General features: G+C 43.3%; 1 protein-coding gene across 3 annotated transcripts in view; it reads left to right on the top strand.

Annotated features, from left to right (window-relative positions):
* The first annotated feature begins 182 nt into the window (after nt 1-182).
* The window catches only part of LOC308311921 (CLIP-associating protein 1-A-like), a 106892-nt gene continuing 91134 nt past the window's right edge, over nt 183-15940 (top strand). For all 3 annotated transcript variants that reach the window (XM_080758721.1, XM_080758720.1, XM_080758719.1), the window contains exons 1-4: nt 183-271; nt 2225-2300; nt 6324-6421; nt 10168-10238. In XM_080758721.1, the coding sequence (XP_080614847.1) occupies nt 195-271; nt 2225-2300; nt 6324-6421; nt 10168-10238 (322 nt within the window). In that variant the 5' untranslated portion in view covers nt 183-194. The remainder of the gene's footprint in view (nt 272-2224; nt 2301-6323; nt 6422-10167; nt 10239-15940) is intronic.

The raw sequence follows: 15940 nt of genomic DNA, 5'->3' as shown, positions 1-15940 counted from the left end.
ATCTTCAGCATATCACTCCAAAATATATATACAACAGAACAGACCAATAAACAAGCAACTAATAACCTCTTTCTGTCTTTCTCTTGCTCCCTCCCTCCCCCCCCCCCCCTCTCTCTCTCTCTCTCTCTCTCTCTCTCTCTCTCTCTCTCTCTCTCTCTCTCTCTCTCTCTCTCTCTCAGTATGTGTGGGAGAGAATGTTGGGCGGCTTCAAGCACAAGAACAACAGGACCAGAGAAGGCCTCTGTCTCTGCCTGATCTCCACGTTAAACGTGTAAGTAACAAAACGTTCTCTTCCTGTCTTTATTCACATGATAATAGAATGAGTTTTGTAAAATGTAGTCGTTCGCTGAAAGGTGGCATTCTGTGTCTGAGCCTGTGACAGGCTTGTCATATTATTAAAACCCATTTAGGCCTGACGTTGACATTTAAAAAATGTCTTTTTAAAATGTATTTTTTTCTGAAAAACATCATGTTTCCATATCAGTGGTTCTCAATATTTCATGTCAAGGACCCCGAAAATTATATGTAATATGCCGCCGACCCCCCATCTGAAAATATGTTGTTCCAGGGACCCTCCAGAAGCAAAGATTTGAGTTAAAAACTGAAACTCTGAAAGAATATATATTCAAAGATTTTCACGATTAAAAAAAATAAATAGCAGACCTACAAGTTCATAGCGTGGCACTCGCACTATGAGCTTGTAGATCTGCTATTTTTCAATAGCTAAAGTATAATATAATGCTTAAAACGCCAAAACGGTTTCCCGGCCCAGAATGGGTTAACCAAGGAATTTGTGTACCTGCTTGCTCAGCCAGTTAGTGTAGTAACTAGTAGAAAGTACTAGAAACAGCAGTAGTTTATTTTCTTCTTTTTTCTTTTTCTTTGTTTTTATTAGGCATTTTGTATATGACATAACTTCAAAATATAATTGACAGATAATGGGTAATTAAGTAATATAAAACGAAATATAAATAAGGTATAAAAAAAGGTATATAAATGTGATAAACAAGAAAAAACAGAAAACTGTTAAACAGTGACAGATGTTAACAGACAAACAAAACAAAGACAACAGGACAGACACTCTTGCTCTCAAACTTTCCCAACAAGTTGTTGTAAAATCAACTGAATTACAGATTTTTTTTCTTTTTAAATGAAAAAAAAAGTAATTGTTATCTATTGTGTAGGAGGGGTTAGCCCTGGAACTACATATTTTCAGACAATTACATATACTTTTTGGGGTTCTTGACACTTGAGTTTGAGAACCACTGACATAGAAACATTTTTTCTTTCAGAAAACTGTCTGATTTAGAAGACATTTTTCTAAAAGAATCTGCCTCAGGTCTTTAAGTGAACAAACAACAAGGTCAAATACTAGTCACATCAGTAGTGCGCCGCAAAGACGCCATTGTAGCGTCTCAAAAGTAAATGTAAAAACTAAACTAAAATATAAAAACTAGACTAAAATGTTAGCAAGGGACTAGTGGACGAGCTCCAGTATAAGTCATTTTACACTTGGTTGCATGCTGGAAATCTACAAAATCGGCTATCGTGTAGATCGGCTCTTTTAAGCAAGTGTCGACTAAAATCACATGACATTGAGTCGACTAAAACTAGACTTAACACTAACACATTCCCGGTGACTAAAATGAGACTAATACTAAATGAAGTTTAATTCCAAAGACTGTGATGAAACTAAAATAGATTGTTTTCATGTGATTATTTTGTTGTCCTTGGATAAGATTTTGTCCACAATTCAATGCTGTTCTTGGCAAACGTTGATCAAAATAACAATTCTTCTACATTCTGTAATTGTGAAGACTTTTTGGGGCGGGAACCCCTTTTGGTGTTACATTATATGTTATAATTTAGCTATTGAAAAATAGCATATCTACAAGCTCATAGCGCGCCACTGAGTGGCGCGCTACGAGCTTGTAGGTCTGCTATTTTTGAGAATTCGTGAAAATATTTATTTCAGAAAACTGGAGGATTTAGAAGATTTTGTTTTTAATTCGAGGTTAGGCCTAAATGGGTTAAGTAATGCAGAAGTTTAACAATAATGTAACACTCATAGAATACGCAGAAAAATACTTTTATCATTATTTTGTCATCTCTGTGCTCACAGTGATTTAAAATGAGCAATATGAATATATGGATGAAACTTTTTTTTGCCCCAAAATGGTGGAAATGTCTCTTTCTGAAACACCTCTCATATTTCCTTTTCCAGCTATGGATCCCAAAGCCTGACGCTCAGCAAAATTGTGCCGCACATCTGCAACCTCCTGGGAGACCCTACGAGTCAGGTCGGTGTCACTTCAGTTCTCCGTCACCTGCCCGAACGGGCTGACCTCAGCACATTTGTGAGGACGGCGGGCTGTGGCCGTTTTTACAAGTTCATAGCGCGGCACCGAGTGCCGCTCTATGAACTTGTATGTAGGTCTGCTATGACCTATGTCCTATGATATAGAAACATAAAATACATTTTAAAAATACATTTTTTTTAAAACTTCGACTTCAGGCCTAAATGGGTTAAAAATTACACTAGGTTTTTAATTGTACCCCAACTTTCAACCACTGAATTGACCAGGATCCACAATTTTTAATATGGTATTTGAATGAAAACCTTGAACGATTACTATTGCAATTTCTTTTGGGTCAAACCTCAGATTTTCTGGACAGGGATCCTCTGGCAAAGCAGGGAAAATAGCTGCATTACTGGGGATAGACTGCCATCTACTGGTGAATTACTGGTACAGCACTTGACTGCACTGCAGCTTGGCTGATGAGGCTCTAATAATCTTACTTTCAATGACGCATACATTTTCTAAAAACATAAGTTAAAGGTGGTGGAAATGGTGGGCATTCTATTTTGTTATCCATTGTTAGGTATGCCCATAGATGACCACGGATATGGTCTAAAAGTGTGAAAAACGTATTTTTCATTTCACTACGCCTTTAAGTTTTGGTGCCTTAATATCAGGACAATTTATAAATTATGGATAAGGAGGACAGGTGGGATTTTTGGGGGAGGGGTCAGGATAAAAAAAATTATGGTCATAGATGGTTCCCTCGTCTGAACGCTTCAGTTAACCCATTCAGGACGGGAACCCCTTTTGGTGTTTTAAGCATTACGTTAAACTTTAGCTCTTGGAAAATAGCAGATCTAGAAGCTCATAGCGCGCTAACGTTTTTAACTCAAATCTTTGCTTCTGGGAGGTCCCTGGAACAACATATTTTCAGATGGGGGGTCGGCAGGCCAATTACATATATTATTTTTACATGTCCTTGACATGTAATAGTGACTGAATAGTGAATGACTGACATAGAAACATAGGTTTTTCAGAATATTGTCCATTTAGAAGATTTGTTCTTCTAAATGGTGTCACACTCTATTCAATGAGTCGGTGGCAGAGGGTAATCCGTCACAAATGGTCTAAATGGATTAAATGGGGGGTCCGTAGCCTAATGCATGTCAAACTGGGGGGGGGGTCCTTGAAATTAAACGTGTTGAGAATCTCTGCTAGAGCCGTACAAATCTTCTCTTATGGGGTGTCTTTGGCATATTTTTTTCAAATGGGGGCTAATTACGGTATAGTGTCAATTTGGGGGTTTCCTTGACATGAAAAAGATTGTGGGAACCGCTGACATAATATGGTTTTGCTGGTCTGAACTCCTGTGTTGATGATAATAATAATAATAGTGTTTGGCGGCTGATTGGCTGAACGGTGTATAGTCTGAACTCTTCCGTTGAGGCTGATTGGCTGAATGCCACTCGGTGGCGCGCTATGAGCTTGTAGATCTGCTATTTTTCAATAGCTAAAGCATAACATGATGCTGACACCAAAATGGGTTCCCGGTCAGAATGGGTTAATATGAATGTGTGCCGTCCAAAGGATAAGCTGGAAGGGAGCTATCATCACCGGACACACTCTTCCTGTCCACAACAGGATATAAGCCATGCCCAGAGACTTCCCTTTTCTGACTGTGCAAGCATGCATGCAACGCACTCAGACGCAAACAGACAAAAGCGTTTTCCTTGCTTGCATTGCAATTGAAATCAATTCCAGATAGACCTTTTCATCCCCCCTTCGTATAGGCGGCGCGCGCTAAAAATTCACCTAGCTGTTATGTGTGTTTGCTTTTTTTTCTTTTGTCAGACACAAACACTGCTGGTATTTATTGGTATAATAATAGAAAAGGGAGTGGTTGGGATTGGATACTCGGTCGCGATTTGGCAGCATTTGGCTGGCGTTTATTGTCCACATGCCGTTATAAATGTATATATTAATATTGTGGGCTTGGAATTAGACACATACGTGGTGTGAGCGCAACATCCTTTTTCTTTTTCCTTGGATACAGTGTAAATTAATATTACCCAGGTTCAATGGCATTGTCTTAATTTCATTTTCATTTGTTATTGTATGGTATTGTATTCTATTATCTTTCCTGTAAAGGTTTGGTATAGTGTAATGTATTGCATTTATTATTTTCTTGTCTAGTTTTGCAGTTATTTCTTTGTGACTAAACTGAAAAAGCAATACAATTTTGAATTGTATATCAAATAAAATAAAAAATAGAATTAGACACATATACTGTAGGAACATTTACACATATTTATTATATTACAGGGGTCCCCAAACCTTTCCGTGTCCGTGTGAGGCCAGATTCTACTAAATCTCTTCTAAATCATGACAGTTCTGAAAAACCTATGTTTCTGTGTGTCCAAGTTGCTCCTTTCCACCTGGTTGGAAGTAGCGTGTGGAAGGAACACGTTATTAATTTCCGACCAGTTCCTTTCCCCTCCATCAGGCGCCCCGGCTGGCCAGGGGGAAGCAGTTTAGAGAGACCAGGATTACTGCATCTTTGTTGTGAGGGTATACCATTACCTACCCTAGGGGACACGGGGAGAACATGTGTTTCTATATGTCAGTGGTTCTCAAACATTTCCATGTCAAGGACCCCCATTCATGTTGTTGGCCCCCAAACTAGGAAAAAGCAAACAGAAGCCTGCCCTCTTTATACGACATAGTGTTAATATCATAATGGCAAACGGCGAACTAAAGTATCATTTGCTGGGGTCGGTTCAGACGAGAACGGCGTCTTCGAGGTTTGAAAACTCTTTCCAGAGTGGAAATCTTTGCAAACACCGTTTCCTCCCCGTCTCCGTGTAGACGGGCAAAATGGTGAATCCGCAAAAAGACATCATAGCTCACGTTGGGCTCACAACGCATGCGTGCCTGGTCTAATCTGGCAGTCCGCCACCTAGCATGCACATTACAGCGTTTTCAGTCATTACAGCGTCTCCGCGTACAGGCTGAATTTAAAAAAAATGAGAACGCCGTTTTCTCTGGGGCCCGTTTCCTTCTAAAAGATGGTCGGCAATCCCTCACATCCGCCGAAGCAGAACAACAAAGACATTTCTTTTAAAAGTCCGTCATATACCTCAGTCACTGTATTTATACTAAAGAACAAAGGCGACCCGAAGGCACTCGTTTTAGAGTTCAAGCGACTTGACAACTCCAGTCCAGGTGGCGAAGAAGAAAGGGTCAAAAAAGAATCATAGATGAAAGGAAGCCCCCACAGGCGAAACTCCAGGCACACTCCTCCAGACAAGAGGACATTAAAAAGGGCTTTAATGAGTCAGGGCTAGTAAAGAAAAAAAGAGAAAGAAAAATGGACGAAGACTGCGATGTGACGTCACCCATTGGTTTCTACTTTCTAGTTCTACAGACCCGTTTTGAAGCTAATGCTTGTGAGTGTATAACAGCAACCACAGAGCCATCAATAGAAGAGTTACGACATTGAGGGGGCAGAAACCGAGCGCTCGAGCGCTGTTCATGCAGCCTGAACTGAGACACAAGCTGGAGTCGGAAAATACATTGTTTTCAACGAGGGGCGGCGAAAACAAGAGCTATTTTAAGCACGTGTGCAACACGACAACTGTTTTAAAAGTATTGTACAGTAAACAACTAAAGTCTCTGTAATGTTTAATGTTGTACTGTTACTAAAAAAACTATCTAAAATGAATGTATTTAAGATCATTGAAGCTGGGCTGTTGCGGTTCAGTTTTAAACTCAAATCTTTGCTTCTGGGGGAGTCCCTGGAAGTACATATTTTCAGATGGGGGTGGGGGGGGGGGGGGTCGGCGGAATATTACATATAATTTTTGGGATCCTTGACATGAAATATTGAGAACCACTGATATAGAAACATGAGTTTGTTTGTTTTTTTTCAGAAAAAAATGATTAAAGTGTGTGTGTGTGTGTGTGTGTGTGTGTGTGTGTGTGTGTGCGTGTGTGTGTGCGCGTGCGTGTGTGTCCCCATAGGTGCGAGATGGCGCCATGAACTGCCTTGTAGAGATCTACCGGCACGTGGGGGAGAGAGTCAGAATGGACCTGGGCAAGAAAGGTCTACCTCAGTCACGGTCAGTACGTTCCCCTCTGGTCGACGACTGTTTCCCAGACAAACGCCTCATTCCAAAACCTACATGGGTTGTGCAAGGCAAGGACGCGCTGTGATTGGCCAGGCAGTCGCTCGCTGTGATTGACCGCCTATAAGGGTGCTGCCACACTTATCAAAAGAGCCGCGCACAACGTTTAAGCACAAGCTGTGTTGGATTTGGAATGTCGCTATAACCAAACACTAACCCATCTTTATTATGGGTCCCTTTATTTTTTTGGTTTGCTACAAATCCAAAAAGATTTTCATAAATTTAAAAAACAAAATTCAATGTATTTTTTTCTTCAGTGATTTCATGAAGAAATGAAAGAATTTTTTTTTCCATTACTTGGAAATCAAAATGTTTAAGAAACAGTGAAAATAGCCGATCTACAAGCCCACAACGTGGTGCGGCGCGTTCTGGGCTTGTAGATCTGCTATTTTCACTAATTTGGGTCCCGGGCAAACGTCTAATTTCTTTTTTTTTGGGGCTTGAGCTAAAAAAAGTTTGGGGACCACTGCTCTACGGCATGCGTGAGTTTTTTTTTATTTTGCCGTGGGGGTTGCAATGTCACGCACGATCGCACATGCACAAACACGATCGACAATTGAAATGACTAATTAAATATGTAGGCCTATAGTGGTTAATCATACAATATATGGAATTATGGAATTGTATTCTCCTCTTTATATGCACAATGGGGATACTTTATACTAGTGTGTCCTGTCGTCTGTACCGGTTCAAAAACGAATTATCCGTTTTTGCCCTAGAGAGCTCTGTGAATTCAGGTCATTCATAAATCCATCCGCCCACTGCATGTTATCCAAGAAGAACATCTGAAAGCTGTGCCTCCTCTAAATAGTATAGCTTACAGTATTAACACCCCGAATTTGGAACCATTACATCAGGGTGCCCAGCGATTTGGCAGCTTCAGAGCCTATTTCAAGGTTGCTCCGTGCCATTTTGGAAGTAGCTAGAAGTAGCTAGATGTAGCCAAAACACCCCCCCCCCCCTTCCCGAGGGGATCGAAAACAACGGTAAGTATGATCACCTCTAACGCGACAAGCGACGGGACCGCGATGGGCCGTCAAATCAATCTTTGGTTAGAGTTGGAAGCATTGATTTTAGATCAATAGTTATTCACGTTTTAAGATCTTTTCCTCCCATCCACTAAAATGGAGGGAGAGGAGGACCACTTTGGACGACGTCCCAAACCAGGAAAGGACATCGAAATGTCACTCAATCGACGCTACCGGCCGGTAGACTGGCCCAAATGTTGGTGTCCAAATCAAAAAAAGTGCACTGTCTATACACACTAAGATTGATTTGACTGACAATAGCAAAAGGCGACGTACAAGTAAGCTTTTAGATATCTATCTATAAACATCTAGGTATTTTTTGTTAAACCTATTATTATCTATGAAGTGACCACGAGAATAGGCATGCTATAGGGTTCATTTGGTTTACTTGCCATGTCACAGTGTTGACAGTGTGTGTTCCCGAGATATGACCCAGGGTTTTTTTTCTTGTTTTTTTTCTTTTTTTTGTTGCACGGCTCCAGGAAATGAGACTGTGTATTTTTGGATGCACAGACACTGTTGGTGATGAGAGCATAGCGTCTTGACCCATTTGATAGTTCTCCTGAGAGCCCCTCAGCTGTCTGGAACATGTTAGGGCCAGTCAGTGGTTCTCAATCAATGGTCTGGGGACCTTGAGGAAGGTTCCAGGTGGTCCCCGGCTAAATGATGGAGAGTTGGTAACCAAATGGACCCCTATATATGGGTCTGTATAACTGTGAGAGTGACCCGTTATACTGCAGGGGTGTCGAACTCATTTGGGGCGAGGGCCGCATTGGTCAAAAGGTCACTTGATGGGGGCCACAACCAGTTGCGGACGCACGCTCGATGTCTCAAGCCCAACACACACCGGCTCCGTCCGACGCGGTGCGTCAGCGCACGTCGGACGCCGCCGGTGTGCGATAGGTTCATTGAAAATGATGGAGGCGGCTGTTTTGACGCGCGGCGTTCGCAGACGGTGTGGGAGGCCCTTCAGTCAGTCACTGCTATAATATCTATCTATCTATCTATCTATCTATGCTCAGACCCAGCCAGCCAGCCAGCAAGCCACACACATAGTGCTCAGACCCAGCCAGCCAGCAAGCCACACACATAGTGCTCAGACCCAGCCAGCCAGCCAGCCAGCCACACACAGTGCTCAGACCCAGCCAGCCAGCAAGCCACATACATAGTGCTCAGAGCCAGCCAGCCACACACATAGTGCTCAGACCCAGCCAGCCAGCAAGCCACACACATAGTGCTCAGACCCAGCCAGCCAGCAAGCCACACACATAGTGCTCAGACCCAGCCAGCCACACACAGCTCCGTAAGGGAGTGGTTGCACCACTCAAAAAATCTTCAAAAAACTGAAGAGGCTACTGGAGATTGGAGAACCTGATTTGGACATGATCTGATGCAGGACAATGTCACTATGACAGAAAGAGAAGATGGGTCTTCACACATTCACACACACACACACACACACACACACACACACACACACACACACACACACACACGACTTTGTCCCTATAATGTGCACGGCACCGTTCTACTTCATCATATCACACAAGAGACGCCACACACCAGTATGGAAGAGAGATAGTCACTTACTCACTTGTTGTAACTTGTAGGGATGCCACAAAGTGAACATCAGCCAAATTGAATAGTCGACAGCTCTGCCGATTAATAATCGATTAATTGAACCCACCCCCCATATTAATCAATATCAGATAAAACGTATAAGATTTTATATTATGCACATGCCATGGTCACATAACCATTATGTTGAGTGCATGCTTTGATGGTTACAGTTATATAATCAGTTTTGATGAGTAAACCTTTGTGGAGATCTTCTCAGTTCTCATTGTATGCTAGTTACTGCCATTCAGGATGGAAAATGAAATCCATTTGGATTTGGGGAGAAGTAGTTTCATAAGGGGCTGGTATGAAGTACTTGATATAAAGAGAACATGTTCAGTTCACTACTCTACACCTGCCTTCATTTCATCTGATTGTCTGTCTGGCAGGCACTTAACAAGCAATCGTTAACTGTGTCTGTTAGAGAGAGGGGCAGAGAAGAGTGGCTTTGCTCAACTTGATTTATACTTATATTCTCCACTCTGATGAAGGTACATGTTCGATATATCATGCAGCCTTACTTATAAGCCTATATTTTGGCTATTAAAAGGCGGCGGGCCACATTAAATGACATGGCGGGCCACATTTGGCCCGCGGGCCTTGAGTTTGACACCCATGCGTTATAGGGTCGATTTGGTTCCATTTTGTACACTCTCAGAATTAAATTAAACATTGATTTTACAATATGCATTGGGGGGTCCCAGAGATAGAAATACCATTAAATGGGGGGGTCCGTAGACTAATGCATGTCAAACTGGGGGGGTCCTTGAAATGAAACGGGTTGAGAATCACGGCTAGAGCCGTAAAAACCTCTCATGGGGGGGTCCCTGGCATATATTTCCAAATGGGGGCTAATTGGTGTCAATTTGGGAACCACAGTTTTGGCCCAGCCAATGAGCGTATATATACATTTAAGCATGCTTTGTGTTTCGGTGACATAACTGCAGCTGTGTTCTGTTTTCTTCCCTCGTAGATATGAAACACAACCGTAACTATATTAACGATCAACTGTTTGGTCATTCTCGCCCTCCTCAGGTTGAATGTGATCTTCAGTAAATTCGACGAAGTCCAAAGATCAGGGAACATGGTCCTGTCTCCGGTCTCAGGTCAGTACTAGGAACCCTGGCCCCTCGCAGGCCTCACTCGGCTCTCATCGCCTTGTCTGTCTGTCCGTCTGTCTGTCTGTCTGTCTGTCTGTCTGTCTGTCTGTCTGTCTGTCTGTCTGTCTGTCTGTCTGTCTGTCTGTCTGTCTGTCTGTCTGTCTGTCAGGCACCGCAGTGTTGTTTTTGGCTGCAAATGTCTATTTTAGTTTTAACCCATTCTGACCTGAGATCAGATTCATTCGAGGTTTCCACTGGACACACACTGGTCTGATGAACCCATTCTGACCTGAGATCAGATTCTAAAAATGTCAGACGTTCTTTGATTTTTTCAAAAATAGCAGACCTACAAGCTCATAGCGCGCCACTCGGTGGCGCGCTATGAGCTTGTAGGTCTGCTATTTTTCAATAGCTAAAGCATAACATGATGCTAACACCAAAACGGGTTCCCGTTCAGAATGGGTTAAGTCATTGTCTTTGGAATGAGCCTTCATATTTAGTTTTAGTCACATTTTTTAGTCACCTGGAAAGTTTTCAGTGTCTGGTTTTAGTCGACTAAATTAATGTCACGGGATTTTAGTCGACCAAATCTGCAGTCGATTTAGTCGACTAAAATGTATTTCGGGGGTTCCTTGACGTGGTCGTAATCATGGCTGATTTGACACTTTTCAGCTGAAAAAATAGCCGATCTACAAGCACACAACGTGTCGCGGCGCGTTGTGAAGCTTGTAGATCGGCTATTTCCAGCATGCACCCAAGTGTAAAAAATGACTCGCAGTATACTGGATCTCTTGTCCACTATACTCCCGTCCTAGACATAACTAGTCTAGTTTTTATTTGTTGACGAAATTGTCAGTATATTTACCATAGTCTTATATAGGTTTAGTCATCGTAGCCTATAGTTTTCATTTGGTTTCCATTGTCGGTGAACAAAGGTAGCCGACGTACGTTTCTCGTCTTAGTTTTAGTCGACGAAATCAACACCGTCATGGAACCAGGCCAGTTATGATCTCATGCATCACCCCCCCCCCCCCCCCCCCCTCCCCCCCATTGTATAGGGTGCGTTTGATGAATACCTCCCAACGAACAAACTCGTGCGTATCCCCTGTTACACGTCTTGGGTTTTCTAGCCGGTCACAACAACGGCGGCGGCCGGGGCGTGTTTGACGTCTTTCACTCGGGGAACGTAACCCGACCCCGGGTCTTTGTTGTGCCCCCCCCCCCCCCCCACCCTCATCGTAGGGCGATAAGCTTTCATCCCCTTCTCACATGACCCCGCATCACAAACTGCGTTGAAAGGAGGCCGGAGCACAAGTGCAAAACAGGTCCCGGCGTTCCCCAATGGACAATATTTTATTAGATAGATAGATTCTTTATTTTTGTGTCATGCACCAAAGGCGCCCTGCAGCCCACATGGACTTACGGGACACACCATATCATTGCTTCAATATTGCATTGTTGTACAAGAAACAGGTTTGTTTTGTTGTTTTTTTCTTTTTTACACAAACAAAACATTCTGCCTTTTTCCCCCCCACGCTTTGCATAAAAAAGTCTGCTAAAGCAAAAAATACTTTACCTAAAACAAAATTCCAGTTTTTCCATATAGTCCTCTAACCAGAAAAAGTTAGCACAGATGGTTGTCATTTTACCAAAATAATACATATACATAATAAAACCAAAAAAATGAATTTCATTTTCAATTTCTTCCAAATCACACACTAGTAGACACACTCTGTCCTCCTCAGGAGCACCAATGAATCTACCCGTTTCTAAAGCTATAATGGTGAGGTCCCAGAATGCAGCTGAAAGATCACATGCAGCACAAAAAGATCTCTGACTTAATATGACTTGATATATTTTGTGTAACATAAGGATCAGGGCCATGATTATTTTTAATAAGACGATATGTTCTTAGTTTTGTTAAGTATTGTTGACATCCCTAGTAGATTATGGAAACCATGATAAGAAAATAATGAGCAGGAACTCTTATCTACTGTAAGCACAGTCAGTCCCCTCTGATGCAGTAGTAGACAATCATCACCATGTCATGGTTATCAATATGCTTTATGCACCTATATGTGTGTCGTCTGAGTCAGGCAGCTGAGGCCGGAAACTATAGGGATGTCCCGATGTCCCCTTTTTTCGCTTCCCGATCCGACCCCGATAGACCTACATTTCTGTGTTAACCGATACCGAATACCCATACCAGTGTCGTGATCTCATGTTGTGTTTATAGCTACAGTATCTATAGCTATATATCTCGTGTTGTGTTTATATAGCAGACTCCTCACTCATAATGTGCACTTGCAGTTTGGGGCAACTCCAAAGCAAACTCGGCACATGTCCCAACATTTTATTTACCTGCCATAGTGTCAACCCCCTTACACCCCTGTGTGGGATCGCTGGCTAGACTGGCATATTCGCCGATACCGATATGACCCGATATGACAAATCGTATCGGGACATCTCTACTGGAAACCATAAGAGTCTGGACCTCCGGTATATGAAACGTGCTAAAAAGTTAGTCGGTGTGGGTGCTAAACGTGCTAAAACGTGCTAAACGTCGGTGCACGCGGAGGGCAGGCGTGCAGAAACCCAGGCTGGGTGACACGGGATAGGCCTGTGAGTGTGAGTGCTCTCTCTCTCTCTCTCTCTCTCTCTCTCTCTCACCCTATTGTTCACTTTCTCTCCACCATGCCGGTTCCTATAATCTCTGCTGCGCTCACAAGGCTCCCCACCACCACCACCATTCAAAACAGAAAAGGAGACGCTTAATGGACAACCTTAATAATATGTTATAATTCTGTGCACCGGTCCGGTTCTGTGCACCGGTTCTGAGGACCGTTTCTCTTCCTTTCTATTGCTGCAGAATGGAATGATTTGATTGGTGGAGGAGTAGACCCTGTTCCTCCTCCTGGCAACAACGGGCCTTTTAACTCTCGGGGCCAATAGCTTTGTTTGTCGACCAGGTGTTAAACATTTAAGCTCCTCTGTGCTCTATTAGTGTTCCTGACCTCTGTGTGTGTGTGTGTGTGTGTGTGTGTGTGTGTGTGTGTGTGTGTGTGTGTGTGTGTGTGTGTGTGTGTGTGTGTGTGTGTGTGTGTGTGTGTGTGTGTGTGTGTGTGTGTGTGTGTGTGTGTGTGTGTGTGTGTGAGACCTCTTCTAAAGGTCTACTCTGCATACATACAGAGAGAGAGAAGGTTAACCCATTTAGGCCTGACGTCGGAAAAAAAAAAAACCCCGTTAGAATAAAGAATATATATATTCAAAGATTCGTGCCGCATTTTTACGATTTTTTCTAAAATAGCAGACCTATACAAGCTCGTAGCGCGCCACTACGAGCTTGTAGATCTGCTCTTTTTCAATAGCTAAAAGTGTAACATAATGCTTAGTTAAAACACGAAAAAGGGGTTCCCGCCCAGAATGGGTAGAAGGAAGGAGAGCGATATATGATGTATGGGGAGAAGAGGACAAATGAGAGAGAGAGAGAGTAATAATTAATAGTAGAGAGAGAGAGAGAGAGAGATTTTTAGATATTATTTTTTTAATTAACAATTTTAAACATGACACCATATCAAAAACATCTGTTAAACGCTATAACGATAACACGTGACTTAAAAAGGCTGTTCCTCCACATTAACAGAACGCAGTCGGAGCCTATAGTTGAAGCACAGCTGATCAGGGTTATAGAAAACATGTGTGAATACAACACAAAGTCCACTATGTGAGAGAGAGAGAGAGAGAGAGAGAGAGAGAGAGAGAGAGAGAGAGAGCGTGTGCAGAGAGTTGTTGTCTCTGTGTGCGCAATGTTGACTTTTGTTTTGTTGTATGTATGCTTTGGCAATGTAGAACATATTTATCATGCCAATAAAGCCTTTTGAAATTGAAATTGAATTGAGAGAGAGAGAGAGAGAGAGAGAGAGAGAGAGAGCTATAGCTAGAGAGAGAGAGAGAGAGAGAGAGAGAGAGAGAGAGAGAGAGAGAGAAACGGAAAGAAAAAGAGACATCAACATGAGAGAGTCAAACGCACACTGTCTGACACCACAGAGCAGCTCCACAGAGGAAATCCTCCAGGGCCATTATTAGTCCCAAAACAACCGGGTGTGGGGGGGGCGGTGGGGGGGGGGGGGGAGGACGTGCTTTTATTTTGAAGGAGGGAAGGGGGTGTGGCAGCAGCTGTCGGGCCGTGCAGTCACAAGACCAGGAGGGGAGGTGAGGGAGAGGATAGGGGAGGAGAGACGGGACGGGAGGGGAGGAGAGGGGAGAGGTGCAGGGACATTGCAGTCAGTGGCAACGGCACCACGGGACGACTACATTTCCTCTCAGCTGGAGCTGTCAGCTGTGTGTGTGCGTGTGTGTGTGTGTGTGTGCGTGTGTTTGTGTGTGTGCATGCGTGCGCCGTGAGGGTGTCGTGTGATGTGAGGAGGCTCGCCGAGCAGCTCCGTCGCAGCCATGACCACAGGAGAAGGTACTGTCTGTGACCGTCTGTCTGTCTGTCTGTCTGTCTGCCTGCCTGTCTGTCTGTCTGTCTGTCTGTCTGTGACCGTCTGTCTGTCTGTCTGTCTGTCTGCCTGCCTCTCTTTGGGGGTTTCTTTTAGCTCATTAACCATTGACGCAGCTTGTTGTTGTCAGGTCCTTTAAGAGACTGCTGGTCAGCTGAGAGCTGACCCTCTCTGACGGCAGGTGAACGCATCGACGCACACACACACACACACACACACACACACACACACACACACACACACACACACACACACACACACACACACACACACACACATTATCTCCGTTCGGTTCTCCTGCGAGTGTCGCCTCATTCCCAGGCAGCGCTGTTTATGTTCTGGAACCGGTGGCGCATGTTTTTTGTTTATGTATCGCTGCCGTTTGATAAGAGCAGCAACACTAGTGGCTACTATTTTAACACGTTGTTGTGTTGTTGTTGTTGTTGAAAAGAGAAAAGGCACTATACATGAAGTTGAGCTCGGACCCTGCAGGTAAACGCATCGACTTTCTTTACTACTGTACTCGGCTCGCTGCACGTGTATACTGTACATTTTAGTCGTTCTATGGACGTCTCTTCTAGTAATGTATGTGTGCAATGCATTTCACCCTCTCTCTCTCTCTCTCCACTGGCTTTTTTCTGATTCTATGGAGAGACGGTATTTGCCCCGTAATGCTAAACGTTGTCACAGATCCTCTTTTATTCATGGAGAGCACGTTGACGTGAAGGCGAGGTGAGCCTCATACAGGTGGAAGAATATACCACTTGTTTTTCTTTTGTGTTAGTATAGCTGTCCCGTTGCGGCAATTAACTCAGACCCTTTTTGACTAATTGAGTAATTGCGTTGCGGTGAACCTCAGGCTCTTTGTCTTCTTAAAGATATCAGCGGTTGTGTCGCCGCAAGTAAAGCATATCGGGTCATGGTCGTTAATATTTGATACAGCTGCTGTAGAGGCCTTTTCGTCACCACTTACTTGGGCATTCCACAGATCTTGTTTTTCTCTTTTTTCTTCTTTCCACCTTTCTCCTCCTTTCTGTTTGTTGTTGTTGCTCAGAATCAGAAGTCTTTATTTCCCCTGACATGTAAACATGTTATGAATTTGGTTTTGGGGTTTGGACAGCAGAGTACAGTTATACAACATGGACACAGGTGTACAACAAGACAAGACAGTGCAAGAGCTAGAAGAAGTGTCCTTCCTGGTCTCCA

The sequence above is a fragment of the Protomyctophum bolini genome, assembly GCF_963924005.1.
Source record: "Protomyctophum bolini genome assembly, chromosome: 24".
Taxonomy (NCBI): Eukaryota; Metazoa; Chordata; class Actinopteri; order Myctophiformes; family Myctophidae; genus Protomyctophum; species Protomyctophum bolini.
This window is presented reverse-complemented; position numbering and strand designations above follow the sequence as displayed.